Source organism: Pongo abelii, chromosome 9 (genome assembly GCF_028885655.2).
Source record: "Pongo abelii isolate AG06213 chromosome 9, NHGRI_mPonAbe1-v2.0_pri, whole genome shotgun sequence".
NCBI classification, from domain to species: domain Eukaryota; kingdom Metazoa; phylum Chordata; class Mammalia; order Primates; family Hominidae; genus Pongo; species Pongo abelii.
Genome location: NC_071994.2, coordinates 111,939,506 through 111,963,474, shown reverse-complemented (window position 1 = coordinate 111,963,474; position 23,969 = coordinate 111,939,506). Strand labels below are relative to the sequence as shown.

Genomic DNA, 23,969 nt, shown 5'->3' with positions numbered 1-23,969 from the left:
ATTTTATGTAAAAAAAAAAAAAAAATGGATGTGCAAGCAGCTTTTGTGCAGTAACAGCATATCCACAGTTAACTAAGACTTAATTATAATCTTCCTGAAGATGGAGGGACCCACGTACATATGTTAGTTTTTTCTTGTTTTTGTTTTTTAAAGAGACAGAATCTTGCTATATTGCCTTTTATTAATGAGTGGCTATTCACAGGTGCAGTTATAGCACACTACTGCCTCAAGTTCCTAGACTCAAGTTATCCTCCTGCCTCAGCCTCTTAAGTAGCCAGAACTACAGGTGCAAACTACTGCACCCACTCAGCAGCACCCAGATATTTTAAATATTCTATGTTCACAGCCTATGGCAGAGCCTAGCAAACAAACACTGTATAAAACAAGCACAATTTGCCAATTTGAAATTAACTTTCTAAAGGTTTCCGGAACAATATTTAATGACATGGATATAGTAATAACTTCCACATGGGAGAAAAGAGATGGCAAGGAAGGGGAAGGGGATGAACATTATTTTATGTAAATCCTTCATATTTCTTTTACTGCTGGCTACAACTTAGAAATGCAGTACATTCTTGCTCAGTTGTGCCGTGGATAAATACTCTAAGTAGATTGCAAGCTGAAACATGACAAGCTCCTGATACTCTTAATATTAAAGATTTCAACAAATTGCTAATATCAAATTTCAATTTAAGTGCTGCACTAAGAGCAGCAATGCAAGAAATGTTTAGTTCTCTCATTAACATAAATATCCAACAATTATCAACCAGTACATTTCAGGTTCATTTGTTCTCCATATTTTTGGAATGCTTTTCTCAGCATTCATTTTCCATCCCTAAAGCTATCTCCAATATCTACTTTTCCATCAAATGCTACTCTGAAGCTGCATCAAATATTAAAATAAAGAAATGAGAATTGCTGTTCTATTTTTATAAAAAAGTGTGTACCGGTCCATGAAAGGTCAAATAGGAGTGAAAAGCTCTAAGAATCCTTCTCAGAATGTACTTAACAATGTCCACATCCAAAGATATTTTGTTAATACAAAATTTAATATTATATAGCAGTGTTTCTCAGGTGTTTCTCACTATGTCACCCTGAAATCACTGCATCAAAAGCATGCTAAAGAAAGTTCTTTCAAAAATGTAAATCTGCTTTATTTCATTAATTCATTTTTTTATATAGTGAAATGTTCACTTCTAGGGAATTAAGTAGTATAATGGTATAACAATATCATGTGTGACCACTATATCAAGGATAACAGAAAACTGCCAAGTTCAAAGCCACAAGGGCACATGCTTGTTTTTATAGAAGTTTTACAAAGTCTCCAATTTTAATATAATAAATTTAATGTATTATCAAGTAATTGATATGGAAAGAAATTTATTAAGTTGAATCTGGAAACACCATCAATCTTTTCCAATGGTTGAATGGTGAAACAAACCTCAGTACATCCATACGATGGGACATTACTTAGTAATAAAAGGAACAAAGCATTGATGCACACAACTTGGCTCTATCTCCACAGAATAATGCTGAGTGAAAAAAGCCAATTCCAAAAAGCTACATACTGCATAGTTTTATATAAAACATTCCAGTAATGACAAAATTATTGAAATGGAGAGCTTGGGATATCTCTATCAACTACAAGTGAAACTACAATTATCTCAAAATAAAAACTATAATAATAACAACAAATCCACTATTATTATTTAGATCACCTCAGACCAAAGACAGATTTAAGTGGCATTCTCAGAAACCAATCAATACACAGACTCCCCCAGCAGAAGAACAAATAAACAGAAAAAAGAGTAGCCACAGAAAAAGAAGTGTCAGAGAAAACAATGAAGAAAATAATACACTTTTTAATGAATAGCTAATGAATATTTAGATATACTTCGGGACACTAAATTTTACTCAGTATGAATTCAAGATGGAAAGCTTACCCGATGCTTTGCCTTAATTTTTTTCCTATATTCTTCTTTGTCAAATTTGTCCTCTTCCTGAAGTCTTTCCTTTGCTTTATCTAAGTTGATACCACCCGTGTCATCATCTTCCTCAGCATCCTTGATGGCAGATTTCTGCATTTGTGGCCACTGCTGAACCAACTACAGGTAGAAAAAAGGTCAGTGTCAACAGGAAGTAGGGAACACCCCAGAAAAACACTTCATTTTGTCTGATGATTCCGAAAAGGTGGAGATACCCATTTTCTGCCTTACAATCTGTATTATTTAATCTTCTAATCAACTTCAAGCCACAGAAGAGACCACCCTAGTCAGAGTAAAGTAACACTGCCATACCCAATGAGAACAGGATTAAAAGAAAATTTCACCAAATAATTTGGAGGAGAAGGCAGTCACAGAATAGAGATGCTCCAGCATCTTCCCAAACAGCATTCTTAGTATCCTATTCTCCACACAACTCAGCTCAAAATTATCTGCACACAGCAGGAGTCGGGCTGAGTAGGACACAAGCTGTACCTCCTTTGGGCTTCCATGGCACCCAGTGTGTTACTGTCACACAAAGTTCATTACACTGCGTTGTTTTATGTTCCTGTTTCTCTTACTAGAATTAATCTTCTTGAGGGTAGTTGTATGTCTTGTTCATTTATCCTTGGGGCCCAACATAGTATCTGGCACATATTAAACAGGTGCTCAAAATGGATCAATGAATCACTTATCAACTAACATTACATATAATGACTGAAATAACTAACTGAAAAGGAGAAAATCAGTTTGGGTTTCACTGGCTTGCTCAAATTCACATATTTTACACACACCGTTTAGGGTAAGGAACAAGGTGACCTAGAAGATGGGGCACTGATCTGGTAATGAGGGGACCTGGCTAAATGTCCTGGCTTTTTCATTACTATGTAATGCTAAATAAATTAATCTCTGGATATCTGTGTCCCTTCCAGAAAAACAGAGGTTTATTTGACTCAGTAATTTCTAAGTCTAACACCACAAAACTCTATAGACAATTCAGACAAAAATAACTCGTTTTATCTAATAATTAGTTGCCAGAAAGATTTAAGTAACTACCATTGTTTTGAAAGACTGCTAATTAACGTGCCAGCAAATGGAAACTGCAAGCACACACATCGCAGGTATTAAGGTCTCCTCTCTCACTCTGTGGCCACCATAACTATTCTTCAAGATGAGATTCCTATGGAGTCTCAACCTTTAGCAACCAATGTGGTTGATAAATATCACTGAGCAGCCATGCTAGCAGTCACTGACCCTAAAGAGGCAATGCGAGGGATCAGTTTTAACAATATGAATATCATGTTACTTGGACTCTTCATCCCCACTGCAATCAGAGGGCAAAAAGTTTATCCTTCTATGGGCTAGGAAAAAATATACAGTGGCATTTCTTTCAGAGCTTTAAGTCAGAAGTTTCAGGATGGCTCACAGCCACAAACATCTCCTATTAGCACTAAGTACACACTGAAACATTTTATAGTTGAGGATTTACATTCATTTTGGAGCTAACTGGTATAATTTGTGCAGTTAAACTTAGTAGCATACTAAGGAACATCATTACACCAACAGCACTCATCTCATTTTACAGTGAACATCAGATGTCATATGACTATTCTAGTTTAGTCTGTTTCTCAGGTGCTGACCTCTTTTTCGTAATTTCATAAAGACTCATTATCTGTCATTTAGATACCCTTCCTCTTCAACTTCCACCACCTTTGAATGGCACACTATTTTGTGACTTTTTATCTGATTTATACATCCCAAAATAACATCCAAAACTTTAACTTCAAAATTAAAAGGAAACATACTGCATTGGAGAGGCTGCTTAAGCAGTCTTTATGTTAGTGATGATGAAATACATGATGTGCTACACTAATTAATATGAAAAGCTGTTATTTTATTGAAATAGATGTTTCATTCAATCAATAAATTTCTGTGAGGGTTTATTATGTTAGGTATCTTTCTAGGTGCTGGGGATAGAATAGCAAACAACAAATACCTTCCTCTCAAGAAGAATCAAACAATCAACAAAAAATCAACAAAATACCTTCCTCTCAAGAAGAATGGAGTGGAAGAAACTGACAAGAGTCAAATATAGACTGAAGTCACAAAGTAAGTGCTGTCAAGAAAAGTGAGGCAGGGTGAGAGAAATGAGGTTATCATGGAGATAAGGTGCTCTGTGCTAATATGAGGATAGTCAGGAAAACCTGGGCTGGTAAGAATGAGGCCATGAGATGATATTCAAAAGACCCTACCTACTATAACCACTCCTTAGGTAAGTCACTTGACATACTGGATCTATTTCATCATTTTAAAATGAAGACAACTGTTATATAATAGCATGAACTTTCATGAGTAATCTGTGGTATACTATGGGTATGTATTTACAATATGGCTAAGGGAAAGGTGAATTTAAACAGGGCACCTCTGTGTCTGAGACTACTTTATAAAGCAGAGAATTCCCTCCCATAGCCAGCCCAGCAAGATATATGCAAGTACGGCATTTAAAATTGAGGAAGTGCAAAGCAGAAGCTTTTTTCAGTGAAGCAAAAGAAGCTGTGGCAAGTAGCTGTATTAGCATTCTCATGTCTGTTCCATAGAACATAATGTTCAATACCATGAAGAGAAAACCTTATCTATAAAAACATAATTTAGAAAGTTCCAAACCAACTCTGTGTCAGTATTACCAAGAAGTATCTCGGTTTATTGCCAGTAAGGCATCCTTGTTCACAGCAGTAGAGCTGATGTACAGCCTACAGTAACAGTGAAAGGAATGGCCCAGCATGCTGTAGAGAAACATTTACTCTATCATTAATGAGTGCTAAATAAGCAAGAGAGTCAATCTCTTCTAATACTTCAAATGCACCTCAGAAATGAAATACTTCTAGAATCTTACCTCCCCTTCATCAGTAAATGTTATCTTCTTATTCACTTTAAAATTTCTCTTCATTACTTTTTTTGCTTCTGCAACTTTGGTCACTTTTTTCTTGATGCTGGATTTAGAAGGTTCTTTCTTCTGTGTGAGAACATACAAAAAACACAGATGATTAGGAAACTGGTTGCTTTATATTAACAATCCAACTCTGGTAATATACTTCTCAAAACTGGGTGCATTTATTACTCATTGGCTAATGAGAAGCACTGAAAACACTGTCCAGGAATAATATTATTTGACTTATTAACTAAGAACTCCTCCCAAAACCTAAAAGAGTTTAAGCATGAATAGGAGGGCTGGTAAACCAATAACATTTACATTTTATCTATTACTAGAACTATGCTATTTGATAATATTTAAGGACTAAAAATTACATAATATAATAAATGGGCATAAGATAAATAAAGCTATCTTCCAGTCAAAATTTCATACATATCTTAAAATGTGCAGTTGCAAACTTAAGTTTTTAGAGTAGGAAAATGTATACTTGGAAAGCAAAATGATTGCAATACATTGTTTGCAACCAACATTCCTCTTCCAATTATAGTAATTTACCATAGGAACACAGTAAAATATCCGATGACAATTAAACTGTGTCCAAGCCGAGCATGGTGGCTCACGCCTGTAATCCCAGCACTTTGGGAGGCCGTGGCGGGTGGATCACCTGAGGTCATGAGTTCGAGACCAGCCTGGCCAACATGGTGAAACCCCCATCTCTACTAAAAATACAAAACTTAGCTGGGTGTGGTGGTGGGCGCCTGTAATCCCAGCTACTCAGGAGGCTGAGGCAGGGGAATTGCTTGAACCCAGGAGGCGGAGGCTGCAGTGAGCTAAGATCACACCATTCCACTTCAGCCTGAGGACAGAGCAAGGCTTCACCTAAAAAAAAAAAAAAAAAGCTGTATCCAAAGGTGAGATGGAGAAAACACTTAACAGGATGTACTGATTAGGACCTAGCTTACAACCTAAAACCACTATAGCAAGATATTAAAAATTCAAAGCCACTGCTTACTTATGCTAAGTGAATGGTTAGCGGACCCCCTGAGATAGGGGGTTGGAAGAGGTCATAGCATAACCTGCTTTGATGAGAAAGTGACAAGACATAACCCAGGTCTGAGGATTTGGATTATCCTCCTCAAATTACAGCTAGTATTACTATTGGTGGTACTTAACCCAATGCAGTTTCCATTAGACAGAATAAGAAGTCTTTGGTGTAGTAGTTAGGAAAATGTATTTGAGCACAAGCTCTATCACTAATAAGCTATATGAGATTAGTTACCGTTACCTAACCTCTGAGTTTAGTTGTAGGTTGAGGACACCAATGGTATCTATCTCATACAGCTATTGGGAGGATTAAAAAGTAAATGTAAAACATATGAAAAAGTATTCAATAAATCTCAAATACCACTTTTATATGCTGATTTTGTGCTACATAGAAAGATCAAGCCAACTGCATAAAGGCTTACTTTGCAAACTACGCGACTGCAGTCTTTCTAGTTGATTGATTTTTAACTCTGTACCATAGGGAATCACACAAGGAAAAGACAGGAGGGACCAATCTAGAACATTATCTATAATTACCAGAAGCTTTGGGAAGCAGCGCATTGGTCACAACTGTTACATTATGGTAATAAGTATACACAAAAAAGAGCAAATCATTTAATAAGGAGATATTAACAATGATGAATACATAAATGCTTAAAAATAAACCACCAAGGCCAGGTGTGGTGAATCACGCCTATAATCCCAGCACTTTGGCAGGCAGAGGCAGATGGATCACTTGAGGTCAGTTTGAGACCAGCCCAGCCACCACAGCGAAACCCCGAATCTACCAAAAATACAAAAATATTAGCTGGGCATAGTGGCACACCCCTGTAATCCCAGCTACTCAGGAGGCTGAGGCATGACAATCGCTTAAACCTGACGGAGACTGCAATGAGCTGAGATTGTGGCAGTGCACTCCAGCCTAGGCAACAGAACAAGACTCTGTCTCCATAAATAAATAAGCAAAAAAACCACCATGCAATTAAAAATAACAAACCTACTAAAATAAAGACTTGTGCCAAGTTATCAATGTATTATATTTTTAGATAATGGTCATGGTTATGAAAATCAGTTAGTGCATCTGCAATAATATTATGATTTAACTACAAGAAAGTTGTTTTGACAATGATGGTTGTACTATGTGGCTATTACTAAAACACTGACTTTGTATTTCCGATTCAACATGAAAGCTATAGTATCTAGTTATATTTATTTCTCAGACCACAAATTATGTCATATTTAAGAAGTTACTACCATCTTCAACCCATATAAAGCTAATGAAAAGATTAATTGCCTCTGAGGTAACTTTTATTATATCAGAGACATTTAATATGTTACAATTGAGGCTGGAGAATAGGGTCTGGAGGCAGGAAACTTAAGGCTAATTCCTGCTGAATCAAGAAAAACACCAAGGTCTGGAGGCAGGGAACCTGAGACCAATTCTGCTGCTTCCCAAACCTGGATCAAAAGGAAAACACCTGGGTCTGGGGGCGGGGACCGTAAGGCCAATTAACACAAACTTTCTGAAACTTCCTAAAGCTAAACCAAAAGGAAAACACCCATCTCCCAACATGGAGTAATAAAGCATCAAAGGCTACTCTCCCTACAATCCCCCCACCCCGCACCATGCCTCAGATGGAAAGGAAAAGTACCCTGGATTGGCCAAGCAGGGACCATCCCTTCATCTGCACAGGGTGCCAATTCACCTCAGCCTTTAATTAGGCACGGACCAAATCCTTCATCCAGATAAGGGCTAACTGATAGGAACCTCAAAAGAAGTACTTAAAACCCAGAAAACTTTGTAACGGGCCCTTGAGCCACTTGCTCGAGCCCACTTCCACCCCGTGGAGTGCTTTCTCGCCTTAATAAATTATTGCTTTCGCTGCTTCTTTCCTGTGTCTCATTCCTTTGTTATTTTGTGCGTTTTGTCCACTTCTTTGTTCAAAACGCCAAGAACCTGGACAATTCACTCAAGGCCCTCCTTCCGGTAATATAATCACTATATACACATCACAAGACTTCTATGAAAACAGATTAAGTTTTAGATTTCTTCTTCCCACTGGACATTCTCCACTTCCTCCACCTCCCAGGGGTCCGTGCCTCCACAAATATCACCAACTGGTGGCAAAAGGCTCTAAATTGCTGTGCCTACCCTCTCTCCACCACTATGCTTATTCTAAGATGTGTGACTATTGCTCTTTCTCAGTTAATATAGTCCTCATTTCCTTATCTCACTTCAGAGAGTAACTGAGTAAGCTGTGTGGTGGTAAAACATTTAAAAATGGAAAAAAAATACAGTGGCAGTAAACTTGTTCACCTAAAAAATAACCTGTAGGACCCCCGTGAACACAAGGGATTAATAAGATCCCCACTTCTGTCAGCCTAGTCAGTATTCCTACACCTCCTTTTCCTCACAAAGGCTTAGAGACCACCATCAACACAACCACCAGGGCTGTCGACTTTGTTACTGACTCCTACTACATCTTCTTTGTTTTAGGGCTAGGAAAATTCTTTTTTTTTTTTTTTTTTTTTGAGATGGAGTCTCGCTCAGTCGCCCAGGCTGGAGGGCAGTGGCGCGATCTCGGCTCACTGCAAGCTCCGCCTCCCGGGTTCATGCCATTCTCCTGCTTCAGCCTCCCGAGTAGCTGGGACTACAGGCGCCCACTACCACGCCTGGCTAATTTTTTTTGTATTTTTAGTAGAGACAGGGTTTCACCATGTTAACCAGGATGGTTTCGATCTGGCTAGGACAATTCTTAAGGACCTTGGATCTCTCATCAGACCTCATCTAAAGACAGAAGCAATGCTGATCAAACAGTGTAAACTTAAGGGATCACTGTAATATAAACATAACATAGTAAATTATAATCACATAAACCAGTAAACAAAAAGTACTAGGAAAGAACATGAGTAAACTTTCTGGGGTGATGGCAGTGGTCTAGATCTTGATAAGTTTGAGTTACACAGGTCTATGTATTCGTCAAAATTCATCAAATGTTAACATGTAAGATTTGTGCATTTCATTGTATATAAATTTCTATCTCAAAAAAGAGTCCTATAAACAACATTGAACTGTAGTTAATGCCATACAAGCTGAAGTATATGGAGGAAAGTGTAATGATATTGGCAACTTACTCAAATGCACTAAATAAAAAAGGATGGATAGATAGATGGATAGTTATGTGATACAGAAAACATGGTAGGTAGGTGCCTCATGCCTGTAACAAGCATTTGGGGAGGCCAAGGCAGGAGAATCGCTTGGGCCCAGGAGTTCACGACCAGCCTGGGCAACTTGGTGACACTGTCTCTACTAAAAATTAAAAAAAAAAAAAAAAAAAAAGCCAGGCTTGGTGCCACAGGCCTGTAGTCTTAGCTACTCAAGAGGCTGAGGTGGGAGGATCACTTGAGCCCAGGAGGTCAAGCCTACAGTGAGTTGTGATCACTCCACTGCAATCTAGCTTGGATCAAAGAGCAAGATACTGTTTCAAAAAAGCAAAGAAACACAGAGAGAAATACGGTAAAAGGTTAACTGTAGAATATGAATGGTGGAATGTTGGGCGTTTGGGTGTCCAAAAGTATACTTCTTACAACTTTTCTGTACATTTGAAAATGTTCATAAAACACAATAGCCCAGTCTAGAAGGAAGGGGGAAAATCAGAAAAATGATACCAAAAATTGTCAATGGAATAAAGGTCAGAAAAAACAATCCTGCAGAGTGGATCCTTAAGTGAGGTGGTCAAGTTGAAGAGCTTTAGGGAAATCCATGAAACCACTAAAATTACATGACAAAATGTAGAAGTATTTGCATCTCTGCCTTTTATGGTTTATATTGGTTTCTGAAAGAGTTCTGTGTCCTGCCCCCGTGAAAAAGTAAAACTTTTTATTTGTTTTAGGGAAGCCACTGGAAGAAGGAACAGAAATGCCCACATGGGTGAGAAGAGGCTTATCATATTTTCCTGTTAGGCTCTGGCTTTGTCTGATACTCTAGAATTATTCTTCACTCATTCAAAGATGCTGTGAATGTCAACACCATCCAAGGCATCATACTACATAGTGAGGATGCAGCAGTGCAAGAGGGGTGGACTCCCAGCCTTCACAGAGCCCAACTGTATCTATGGAAAAAGATATGAAACAACTAGAACAAAATATTAATTATATATATAATCTTAGAAAAAATATACAGAATAAATGAACATGACTGTCCTAGGTAGTCAGGGGTGAGAAGAGCAGGTCAAGGAACTTCCTTTTGAGGGAGAGATGTTTGAATTGAGTGGCAAACGCTAACACACTGTGGCATCGCCAGCACATCAGTGATGTGCTAAGCACCTATGATGTCCACTGATGGTGCATTTTACACATGGCTGACAAGAGAGTCTTAGTTCCATGTCATTCTTTTTAATATTAACTTTAGCAGGTAATACATGCACACGTATTCTGTAAATTGTACTTAAGTTAAAAGGTTGTGTTTCATGTCCTCTTCAGCAACCTCGGTTTCTCTCCTAAGAATCAAGTGCTGTTAGCAGCTTCTGTATCCTTCCAGAGAGATTGCATTCATATTCACATACACAGGAAAAACATGAAGTTACTAAAAGAGTTACCTCCAGCAATTAAAAGCCTTGATTATATCTATTCATACACATGTGATTTTATATATCCAGGTTACGTTTCTAAAAGTGAAAGTGCTCAAAGAGTATGTATAGTTAAATCTTGAAATATATTTCCAAATAATCCTCCTAAAGTTATACAAACTTATATTCCCACCAAAGATTTATAAGGAATTGATTTACCGCATCTGCAGCTAAGTATATTATTAGGCTTTATATTGCCAGTCAACTAGGTGAAACAGAGTACCTTGGGGAAGTTTTAAGTTGCAGTTGTATTATTTTACATATGACAGAACATCTTTTCAAAGGCATTATTTTTCTGTGTACCATTTGTATTATCTGCCAGTATTTCTAATGAATTTCTGGCATTTATCAAGTTGTGAAATCTCTTCATTTGTTAACAATGCTTCAGTAGTTTTCCACATCTCATTTATTTACATTTAGACTTTTGCCATACAAGGTAATCTTCTTATTTTGCTATGATTTGGTTTTTTTGAAGGTCAAGTTTTTAATTTATGTAATCAATTTTAGTAAATGTTTTCTGGGTGTGTACCAAACTTTATAGTTTTCCAACTAGAAGATTTTTTAAAAATAAATTTAACTTCTTAAAATGCAGATTTTACTTTTTTAGAATTTTTAAAAAATGACTCTTGGACAAGAAATAGAGTGTTAATACTTTTTATACCTCATTAATAAAAAATATAAAATACATCTATTATTAGATAGGAGTTATATTTTTTGACAAGATTTTGTATTATTGGTACAAGAATGAAATTTATAGCAGCCCTAAGAAGTACAATGAAAGATTAGCTGACAATATGTAAAACATCAAAATATGACTTTCATTTCTATTTGCACCTCTTCTACAACATGTATGCTAGACTTTAAAAAGCTAAAAGGAGAGTATCATAAAATACAAAATTGATAGTCACTCTCCCAGTGTCCTACGATAGGTGTAGAAAGTTACTGGAAATAATCTGGTAGATAAAAGAACTGCTGCCACCACCAGTCACAAAACCAATAATGGTTCTTATCATAAGGACCATGTTAGCTAACACTGGCTACAAGAAAATTCAAAATATAATCAATGAAAATACTTTAATATAAGCATTACTACTACATATCCTACAAAAGAAAATAAAACTATTGTTAAAAAATGATATTTTAAATGAAAAGCAAAAATCACAGGAAAATAAAAGTTAGAATTAAAGACAGTCCAAAGAAATCAGATTTTTATGTTTCCTTAAAGTAGCTCCCATTTGGGCCAACTAATACTTTATAATGAAAACCATTATATCTAAAAGTGAAGTAAACCAACAAAATAAAGAAGAGTCAACACTGGAGAAAACCTTTAACATTACCTATTATAGCTGAAGCCACTCCTATGAAAGATAAGAGCATTTCTTTTCTTTTCTTTTTTTTGAGAAAGAGTCTCCCTCTGTCGCCAGGCTGGGGTGCAGTGGCGCCAGGGTGGAGTGCAGTGGCACGATCTCAGCTCACTGCAACCTCCGCTTCCCGGGTTCAAGCAATTCTCCTGCCTCAGCCTCACGAATAGCTGGGACTACAGGCACCTGCCACCACGCCTGGCTAATTTTTGTATTTTTTGTAGAGATGAGGTTTCACCATGTTGGCCAGGATGGTCTCAATCTCTTGACCTCGTGATCCGCCCACCTCGGCCTCCCAAAGTGCTGGGATTACAGGCGTGAGCCACCACGCCCAGCCCGGTAAGAGTATTTCTTAAGATTGATAAACACTGTTTCTCCAAAGTCCAAATGTATTTAACTATACACATTTCTATTGGCTAAATAACCAAACTCTAATAGAACTTGTTTATGATTTAAAAAAGAAAAAGCAAGCCCACCTGCTATCAAAGTATAATGCCTCAGTCACCCTAAATCAAATGAATTATGGTAATTCAAATATTCTCTAACTTTATGGTATAAATTAGAACACACTATTTGATATTTTTTAAAGCCATCTACAAAATCTTTTTGTAATAAACTATAAACAGAAACAAAAAACAAAAATCACATGATTATCTCAACAGACGCAGAAAAAGCATTTAACAAAACCCATCATCCCTTTATGATTAAAATCCTCAGCACAGTCAGCAAAGAAGGGACATAGCCAACCTATGTAATAAAAGCCATCTACAACAAACCCACAACTAACATTATACTAAACATAGAAAGTTGAAAGCATTCCCCCTGAGAACTGGAACAAGACAAGGATGCCCACTTTCACCACTTCTATTCAACATAGTACTGGAAGTCTTAGCCAGAGCAATGAGATAAGAGAAAGAAATAAAGGGAATCCAAATCAGTAAAGAGTAAATCAAACTGTTGCTTTTTGCTGATGATATGATTGTATAACTAGAAAACACTAAAGACTCATCCAAAAAGCTCCCAGAACCAGTAAATGAATTCAGCAAACTTTCAGGATACAAAATTAAAGTACACAAATTAGTAGCACTGCTATACACTAACAGCGACCAAGGTGAGACTCAAATCAAGAACTCAATCTCTTTCACAATAGCTGCAAAAACATAAAATACTTAGAAATATACCTAAACAAGGATGTGAAAAACCACAAGGAAAATACAAAATACTGCTGCTGAAAGAAATCACAGATGACACAAATGGAAACATATCCCATGCCCATAAAAGGGTAGAATCAATATTTTTAAAATGACCATACTGTCAAAAGCAATCTACAAATTTAAGCAATTCCCATCAAAATACCACCATAATTCTTCATGGAACTAGAAAAAATAATCCTAAAATTAATATGGAACCAAAAAAGAGCCTGTGTGGCCAGAGCAAGACTAAGTAAAAAGAACAGGTCTGGAGGCATCACATTATCCAACTTCAAACTATACTATAAGGCCATATTCACCAAAACAGCATGGTACTGGTATAAAAATAGGCACACAGACCAATTAAACAGAATAGAGAACCCAGAAATAAAGCCAAGTGCTTACAAAGATAACAAACATAAAGTGAGGAAAGCACACACTATTTGACAAATGGTGCTGGTATAACTGGCAAGCCACATGTAGGAGAATGAAACTGGATCGTCATCTCTCACCTTATACAAAAATCAACTCAAGATGGATCAAAGACTTGAATAAGATTTGAAACCATAAAGATTCTAGAAGATAACATCAGAAAAACCCTTATAGACTTGGCTTAGGCAAAGACTTTATGACCAACCAAAAGCAAATGCAGCAAAAACAAAGATAAATAGATGGGACTTAATTAAAGCTAAAAAGCTTCTGCACAGCAAAAGAAATCTGCAGAGTTAACAGACAACCCACAGAGTGGAAGAAAATCTTCACAATCTATACATCTGACAAAGACTAATATCCAGAATCTACAAAGAATTCAAACAAATCAGCAAGAAAAAAAAAATCCCATCAAAAAGTTAAGGACATGAATAGCTAATTCTCAAAAGAAGATATACAAATGGCCAATAAGCATGTGGAAAAATGCTCAGCATCACTAGTTATCAGAGAAATCCAAATCAAAACCACAATGCAATACCACCTCACTCCTGCAGCAATGGCCATAATCAAAAAATAAAAAATAATAGATGTTGGCATGGATGCAGTAAAAAGAGAACACTTTTACAGTGTTGGTGGGAATGTAAACTAGTACAACCACTACAGAAAACAGTGTGGAGATTCCTTAAAGAACTAAAAGTAGAACTATTTGATGTACTTTTGATCCAGACATCCCACTATTAGGTATCTACCCAGAGGAAAAGAAGTCATTATATGAAAAAGGTACTTGCATACGCATGCTTATAGCAGCACAATTTGCAATTGCAAAAATATGGAACCAACCCAAACGCCCATCAATCAATGAGTGGATAAAGAAATGTGGATAGGCCAGGCACAGTGGCTCACGCCTGTAATCCCAGCACTTTGGGAGGCTGCGGTGGCTCACGCCTATAATCCCAGCACTTTGGGAGGCCAAGGCAGGTGGATCACCTGACGTCGGGAGTTCAAGACCAGCCTGACCAACAAGGTGAAACCTCGTCTCTACTAAAAATACAAAAATTAGCCAGGCATGGTGACAGGCACCTGTAGTCCCAGCTACTCAGGAGGCTGAGACCAGAGAATTGTTTGAGCCCAGAGGCAGAGGTTGCAGTGAGCCAGCATCATGCCACTGCACTCCAGCCTGGGCGACGAAGCTATAGTCTTAAAATTAAACTGTAGTCTTAAAATTAAGACCCACCTAACAGGTATAGAGTTTCAGATCTGAAAAATAACATTTTTTTCGGTCTCAAAAAACAAACAAAAAAAAGAAAATGTGGATAAAGAAATGGAATACTATTCAGCCTTAAAAAGGAATGAAATAACGGCATTCACAGCAACCTGGATGGAACTGGAGATTATTATTCTAAGTAAAGTAAGTCAGTAATGGAAAACCAAACATCAATGTTCTCACTCATATGTGGGAGCTAAGTTATAAGGACACAGAGGCCTAAGAATTATACACTGGACTTTGGAGACTCGGGGGAAAGGGTTGGGGATGGCAAGGGAGAAGACTACACATTGGGTACAGTGTACACTGTTCAGTGATGGGTACACCAGAATCTCAGAGAGCACCACTAAAGAACCTATTCATGTAAATAAGCACTGCCTGTTCACCAAAAACCTGTTGAAATTAAAAAAAATTTAAAAAAAATAATAAACTTAATACCACCACCAGCAAGTAGCAAATATATTATGTTTGTGAAATTTTTGCAAGAACTGTAGTCTTAAAAATTAAGACCCACCTAACAAGTATAGAGTTTCAGATCTGAAAAATGAAAAGTTCTGGAGATTGGTTGTACATCAATGTGAATGCACTTAACACTACTGAACTGCACATCTTAAAATGGTTAAAATAGTAAATTTTATGTTATGTGTCTTCTACCACAAATAAAGATGAAATTTTAAAATTTAAGAGCCAATGAAATATGGCATCAACTTAAAATGTTATTACAGGAACAAAGTTTGTCTTTTCAGAATTCCTACACAAATATTAATTTGCTAAGATAAACATATCTGCTATAGCAACAGTCCTAAAATTACACAACACTAAAGGAGAAGTTTTGACTGCAGGATGAGGAGCAGGGTGGGCAATGCAAGGGAAGGGTACAATAGATACAAGGAGGATTAAAGGCCCACAATAGAAATCAACTAAAATTATATGAAACAATACTTATAAATTATGAATTATGGAAATAATTTATAATCATTTAAGAAATCTCACAGGATTTTTCTTCTAAAAAATATCCATATTTACCAATCTTACGTTTTAAGGTTGAATAGAAAGCACACTATAGTAAACCTTGACCATATGTATAAGTTTGGGAATGCGGAAATTAAGAGAAAAATGAAAATCAGATCTGCCTCCACACCCAACTCTGTTACTGTAATTTCTTGAGTCAATGGCTATTACATTAGCCTGTTACACAGACTCTGCATTCACTCTCATCCCCATTATAGTAAGCCCTATTGTAATCACTTGTTTACTTCTGTGCTTTTTTCCTAATAGACTGTAACTCCCATGAGGGTTAAGACCATTTTTATTCTATTTGTATCCCCAGTGTATCACAGATAGGCCAGTATATAGGAAACATTCAATAATGATTGAAAGAAGAATTAGTGAATAAACTACATATGGACTACTTCATTTACTGTTCACAACAATTGTGAGTCAAATCTTGTTCCTACAAATTTTTAATTAGAAAACTAAAGCTTAGTTTAGCAATTTGTTCAAGGTTATGTAACTTCAAAGTATTTGACCCTGTTCATATTCTACAATGCGTAGTTTCATTTCTGCTCAAACTGCCTTAGAAGACTGTAGCAACATAATTTGACTCAATATTTGCCTTTCAAATTTCTATCAATTTAAGAATGTTTGAGAATTGCTAATTTGAGAAACTCCCATAGTTTTTTTCAACTTTAAATCCATGACCCGTTAAGAAAGATTTTCAGAGAGCAGAGCATGGCAGCTGAAAGCCAATGAGTTAGAGCTTCAGTGTTCTGGATCAAGGGCCTCTCAATGAGGTTGGACCCGGAGGACATAAAATGGAAGATGCATGTGGATGTGATCTCCTCCATACAGAACTTCTTCATCTGTGTGGCCCTGCTGCAAGTCACCGCTTTTATCTTAAAGAAATTGGGCAGCATATGAAAATTGGGCATCACATGTGACTGCAAGATATGAAGAAGTTGGTTACAGTTTCTACTCCTATCTGCAAATAAAGAGGCCCAGAAAGCTGTAAGAGACTCTTCGACTGAATGGACATAAAAATTCTACTTGTTAAGAACAAGTTTGGCTCTGGTAACCGAGGTCCATAGCTAAAATATAAAACCATTTGGGAAGTACGAAAAGATGTCTCATGGTCATGGTGTGCCCTTATGCCTGTGATATCCGGCCTTTTGTGAATGTTAGTATAATAGTAAACAATGTCAAGCTCCATTTTCTGGCAAGTATTAATTATAAGGGAACTATGTCTCTATGACAGCCATTTCTGTTTATCCTTATACTTCTATCCAGAGTGTATTTGTGAACAGTCCCTTAGTTACACTGTATGAAAGTCAGCACACAACCACAGACATTTAAGCACAAGATCATTAGTCTATGTTTTTAATAAATGTACCAATTAAAAAAAAAGATTTTCAGACTTTATACATAGCTTGATTAGTTTTAAAAATAATTGTTTTCACATCCAGAAACCTTTTTAAATACTAAATGTACTATTTCAAACTATAAGACCCCAACCCTAATTCTCTTCTGGTAAGAATCACAGCTATTATGAAATTCTTGACTCTTTATCTTGACACTTCATGAATTATATCTAGAAAATCATTTAGAAACGCTTCCAAATGTGTATATCATATAGATAATTTGTATTTATTCCAAACACAAAGTCCTACAGATGACTGCCTACATTTCCTATCAAAGTTACTCGTTTGTCAAGGCTTGATTAGTCCTGATTATATTAAGACACAAACTACCAGTAAATGTTAATCTTTTTTCTGTATGATTAATAAGGCCATGCACTACTATTTTCCTTGTAGTTTATAAATTGTAATTCTAATCTATAATGTAATGAGAATGGTTAATGAATACAATGATATATTGAGCAACAATGACAACTATTTACTATAATATCCATGATTCATTTTTAAGTGATCTTAACAGGTGAACATGAATGAGAATGGATGATTACGTCTTGCTTGTTTCTTCCCCACCTCAGACCAATACTACATAGATATGCAGTGATTTCAATTTTGTTCAAACTTCCTTCTGGTTAAGGAGGACCATAAGGCAAAACCTCTATTGATACTGCCAATACGAACATTCTACACAATGTTTTTCATTGCTACATTCCACCTTCAGGATTTCTGGTGCTTCCTTCAGGTTTAACTTGGAATACTTTCCAGAAATTGCTTTTTAACCTAAGGAACTCTTTCCAAGCATGTGTACCTGTCACATTAATTAAATATCTTAAGAAAAACAACTTTCAAATATATCCCCTACACAGTTTCTATTCCCCTCCACTGTTTCTCTCATTTTCCAGATATACACTCCCCCAAACCCTCATTCCAATGCCTACAACATATTTGTCTTCCTTTCCTCAATTTCTTGTTAGAATTAACATAAGTTTCTTAATTTTAAAACGCCTCTTTATAGCATTTTGGCCTAATAATTATTTAAATCTTTCACTGTGTCTGCAATTAGTCTAGATAACATGCAAATTTCTGTTTTTCACCCAAGCCCTATCTTTCTTTTCATGCCATTTTCCTTACTTAAGCCTCATTCCCAACTAAGTCTCATTCCCAACCAAGTTTTATGATCATGTTCATTTATTTATTGTCTTAAATGATTCCTTCTACTTCTGTGAACATTTATAGTGTTACAATAGTTAAGAGAAAATACCATAATTCCCTATTTACTACCTTAGGACATTTTCCTTGGTTTGTTTAAATTGTTCAGGCCATTTACTGTTCTGCTGGCTGGGAAATATGTATTTGCTCTACACCATGACCCTCGAAAAAAACAAAGTCACTATAGTGACAAAAATCTCAGTTATTTCCTGCTGTTTAACAAAATTATGAAACCGCTCATATTTTGCTGTAGGAATCCAATTTTTAACCTGCTTCTTTTAATAAATATTTCTATATTAGGAAGCAAGCAGCTGGAAGCAATTTAGAGAAACGGTGCCTGATACATTTTTCCCTCTCTTTTTAGATTTCAAAAAAAATGACAGTACTGATTTCATTTTTAACTTGTGTCCAAATTGGCTATATCAATTTCTCATCTCTCACAGCTTTTGGAATTCTTCTAGAACTCAGAAATTTTATATGCTACATAGCAAACAAAAATAAAAATAAAAAATAAAAAGCAGTAACATTAAAAGGAAAGATAACTTGTGTCACATGGTCATTTGGCTAACAGGGTTAAGGGAAACTGATCACATAGGGGAGGCAACAAGGTGATAATGAACTAAGTTAAAAGTCCCAGGACAGGTGCGGTGGCTCATGCCTGTAATCCCAGCACTTTGCGAGGCTAAGGCAGGTGGATCACTTGAGGTCAGGAGTTCGAGACCAGCCTGGACAACATAGTGAAACCCCCATCTCTACTAAAGACACAAAAATTAGCCATGCGTGGTGGTGAGCACCTGCAATCCCAGCTACTGGGGAGGCTGGGGCAGAAGAATCACTTGAACCTGGCAGGCAGAGGTTGCAGTGAGCCAAGATTGCACCATTGCACTCCAGCCTGGGACACAGAGCAAGATCCTGTTTCAAAAAAAAGTCCTGGGACAGAAATCACGAAACTATTTCAAACAATATGACACTATGATATACTTCTCTTAGGGGAGTGTCTCAGCTATCTACACCTCTACTACCTTCCTTCCAAGTGATACCAGAGACTCAGCAAGAATGCGCCAGTAGCTAGATTTAATCAGAATTTGTTCGAACAAAATGGGAGAGCATCAAAATAACATTCAAGATGTTTCATTGTACATTTGACTGAGAATTCCACAGTTGGCTCCAACACCTATAAGAAAAGCAAATTATGTGACAGTCTGGTTAGTGCGGCTTAAAGCAGAGTTTCTGTAAATTCATTCATGATTAAAGTCTAAACAAACAAATGCCATATACCACTAGCTATTCAGTGAACCACCAATTTTTACAAGCATACAAAACACATACATGCATGTGCATACAGGGAGAATCTCTCTATGATTTAAAGCCTTCACAAAGAACTACAATAATGGAAGAAAGATATATGCTAAATTCAAACTGGGTTTGGTACCTGGGTACCATTTTTTTGTATCATTTTTGACACAATATTTTAAGACATTTAAGAGATGTTAAAGCTGTCCTCTTGGCCGCCCAAGAGGAGATCACTGTTACATCTGACATTTTTCTATAATGGCTTACATTATTAAATCCCAATACATACATGGGCTGTATGTTAACAGAAAGTGAAACAAGCATCACTACCACACAACCAAGCTATGTTTACAACTACCATGTGCAGTAAAGTTTCCAAATTCTACCTTGTATATAAATATTAGCTAAGCAGAAAGTACCAAATGAAAAGTCAAAGGCTAGCCTATGTGTACTATGTTTCGACAAAATGTGCCAGGATGATGCCCAATATTATTCAAAATTGGATATTCTTAAACATACCATTTATAAAACTGTGGTGTGCAAAGCCATATAGCGGTGATTTTAAAAAAATACTGGAATTATTACAGAACTTGGAAGGGTAAAAGGACCCTCCAGGATCACCTAGAGAAACATCACCTACTCACTCCCAAAGTCAAGAGAGAATTTCGAGATCACATAGACAGTATCAGCAAAGTCAGGGCTAGAACTCCAAACCCTCCAAAAACCTAGTCTGTGCTCCTACCTTGACACCATATCTATCTTATATTTCATCTTAGCCAAATGGCAGAGAAGCAATATATAACAGTATCTCCAATGGAAACATCTTAGCGCTAGACCTTCCTCTGTGAATCATAGTTTTCCTAAGCAATGCTGAGAGACCTCATAAAATGAGAAGAGTGGATTGACAGCAAATGTTCTCTTTAAAATGAAAAGAATCCTTGAACAAATTCATTTTTAAAAGTGTAATTTTCAAAAGAGCAGGACATCCAGCTTCAGAGAGGGAACCTTCGTAGCACCAGTGATGGAAGAGAATTAAATATGGGTGTTGTTGAGAAAGGCAAGAAGATTTTTGTTCAGAAGTGTGCCCAGTGCCACACAATGGAAAAGGGAGGCCAGCACAAGACTGGGCCTAATCTCCATAGTCTCTGCAGGCAGGAGACAGGTGAGGCCGTTGAATACTCTTACACAGACACCAATAAGAACAAAGGCATCACCTGGGGAAAGGATACACTGATGCACTATTTGGAGACTCCCAAGAAGAACATCCCTGGAACAAAAATGATCTTTGCCGGCATTAAGAAGAAGGCAGAAAGGGCAGACTTGATAGCTAATCTCAAAAATGCTACTCATCAGTAATAACTGGCCACTGCCTTATTTATTACAAAACAGAAATGTCTCATGACTTTTTTATGTGTACCATGATTTAATAGATCTCATATACCAGAATTCAGATCATCGATGAATGACAGAATATTTTGTTGGGCAGTCCTGATTTTAAAACTAAGACTGGCTTGTGGTTAGATGAATATGTTTGTTTTTTTGATTTAATAGTAATTCCAATTCAGTAAATGCTAACGCTGTTTACCCCCTCTAAAGATATGATTTGATTTCGTCAACTTTTCACAAAGATGGTGAATGCCATCTTAAAACTTAATGGAAATTGGTTTTATATTTAGATTTATATAACTGGTTATGTGAATATATTGAAATACTGGTGAAATTCCTTCACACAGTCTCAGAACCAAGCAAGATTCATCCGTGTTTCATGTTCACTTGCCTCTTAAAGGCAAGAGTTGAAGATAAGGTAGCAATGTCTACTTTATATTTTTGGCCTTAACTATGCCAATCTAATTAGATTCCTTGTATCTAAAATGGTTCCTTTTACTTACTGAAAGGCATTTTAGGGTGGTTTATGTGTAATATCAAATAAAGATTATTTAACACTTCTCACATTTTTTTTAAAGCGCTCTCTTTTGTTCATAAAAGGACCATAGAAATGACTAAATTTGACCTCTAATTTCTTCTCTCTCAAAAGTAGAGCAACTGACAGAAAGAAAAAAAAAACTCTACACCTCAATGCTCTGCACTGCTTTACAATTTCCATCTGTCCCCATTAGCACTTAATCATTAAAAAAATTTGACAGCCATTTAAAGTTGTTAGCAGATTTTTACTTTTTAGTTTTTCTGTCTCCTACCTTAGAATGAGTCCCTGCTAGTTCATTAGTAAATCATCACACTAAAATGCAATATTTTCAGAAATACAACCTCCACTAAAAACAACTGTAAAACAATTCCCAAATAATTTTAATACAATTTTTACTAGTCCCCAAACTCCATGCTACATAATCAACTTTTTAAAAATCATTCTCCTTCCTACTATCCCAGAGAGACTATAAAATTTAAGACCTATCAATATGCTTGAAATTCTTCCCCTAAAAGCAAATTTATGTTAAGATTCACTGCTGAATATCTTGAGATATTTGAGACTTATCACCTTCTATCCTCAGCCCTTTGTTGATGTTTCTCATGATACTTCTTACACTCTACCTGTAGTTTTAAAATCTTCTTTTACTTCATCCCTCTGAAACACTCAACTCCCTGAGGGAATGAGCTTTGTCATACTCATCTTCTAATTCCTTGAGCAAGCACATACATCACACTTAAACAAATCAATAATTATTTGTGGAACTAAGTTGAGCTTGGGCTAATCAAGATCAATTTTCTTTGAGAGTAACACTCAAAGACTCTGAAATGCATTCTACTGTTACTTATTCTGATATCAGTTTGCTTAAATAGCATAGAAATAAACATATTTCACATTTAACTTGACATTTATTTGTTGGGAAAACTGATTCACAGGCCCTAGTCAATAAAGCGTGATGTGAGAAGCAGACCTGTATGAAAACACCGGGAGTCACTGTGGGCAGCCTAGACCATGAGCTGGAACCATTCCCATCCTCTTTCCCAGCAAAAGAGGCTGAAACCATGCTTGACTTCTGACAGGACCATGGCTTCCTCCCTCAGCAAGGTAGACCCAACTTCCCATGAACCTCAAAGTCTCCACATGCCTGACAGCTTAATTTCTCAGATGACTGCAGGCATCCACAACTATAATGTCTGGTTCCCTAGTAGTTTGTATGATTACACACTGATACATTTGACCAGCCACTTATTCTAAAAGAAGGGAGAATAATAAGGGAAGGGATATCTCAAGTGGAATGAAAATCTATGCTGTGTCTAGCAGATTGGCGAAACTCTGGGAACCTCCTATGCGGAATAAGAGGGAGACAGAGAAATCAATTCCTTCCCCTACCTGATCCTGGCTTTGTAAATATTCCCTTTTCCCAACAAAGTATATTCCTTAATCCATGCCATATGTCATTGTGGAATTTCTCTGGATCTCTGATGACAAGTGCCAATCCAGATGGGACCTACCTGACAAATCTAAACCTTTCAGAGTTTAGTGAACAGTAGTTAATAACAGATGCCATGTGCCAAACACCATGCTAGATATTTTATATTCCATTTACTCAGCACAACCACCCTTTTGAGGAACTGCCTGCATTTTACAGATGATGAAATAATTATTCAGCTAAAAAGGACAGAAGCATGCTCTAAACTCAGGTTTATCAAACATCAATATTTATCTTCTTGAGCTTTGAAGCTTTACTCTTCTCAAGCCTCCATAATTCCACTGATTGAAATAAACTTTAGGAACATTGCTTGTAGGAAGATTAAGTCTACCCTCTAAATGTTGGACCCTACAATCTCCCTCAGAAATAGGCGTATGGGGTTGGGCGCGTGGCTCATGCCGGTAATCCCAGCACTTTGGGAGGCCGAGGCGGGTGGATCACCTGAGGTCAGGAGTTCGAGACCAGCCTGACCAACATGGTGAAACCTCGTCTCTATTAAAAATACAAAGATTAGCTGGGAGTGGTGGTGGGTACCTGTAATCCCAGCTACTTGGGAGGCTGAGGCAGGAGAATCGCTTGAACCTGGGAGGCGGAGGTTACAGTGAGCTGAGATCGCGCCATTGCACTCCAGCCTGGGTGACAGAGCAAGACTCCATCTCAAAAAAAAAAAAAAAGAAATAGGTATATGGTTTCTACTTGAACAAACCCTTTGACAGAAAATTCAACTAAATAAAACATGTTGTACTGGGACACCTATTCCTATTTTTCTTGCATATTTTAAAAATAATTATTACTTTTTTGAAAAAATGCGTC

At 36.8% G+C, this 23,969-nt stretch overlaps 2 protein-coding genes across 4 annotated transcripts in view; one reads left to right on the top strand and one right to left on the bottom strand.

Moving 5' to 3' along the window:
- DDX10 (DEAD-box helicase 10) overlaps positions 1 to 23,969 on the bottom strand; it is a 282,375-nt gene that overhangs the window by 97,636 nt on the left and 160,770 nt on the right. The window contains exons 15-17 of one of the 3 annotated variants that reach the window (XM_054523817.2): positions 5,654 to 5,793; positions 4,876 to 4,995; positions 1,944 to 2,105 (exon numbers count right to left, since the gene is read on the bottom strand). In XM_054523817.2, the coding sequence (XP_054379792.1) occupies positions 1,944 to 2,105; positions 4,876 to 4,995; positions 5,654 to 5,793 (422 nt within the window). 3 annotated transcript variants of the gene reach the window in all.
- LOC112135506 (cytochrome c-like) lies at positions 20,782 to 21,099 on the top strand. Its single transcript, XM_024255772.1, has one exon. The coding sequence runs from the start codon at positions 20,782 to 20,784 to the stop codon at positions 21,097 to 21,099; it is 318 nt and encodes a 105-aa protein (XP_024111540.1).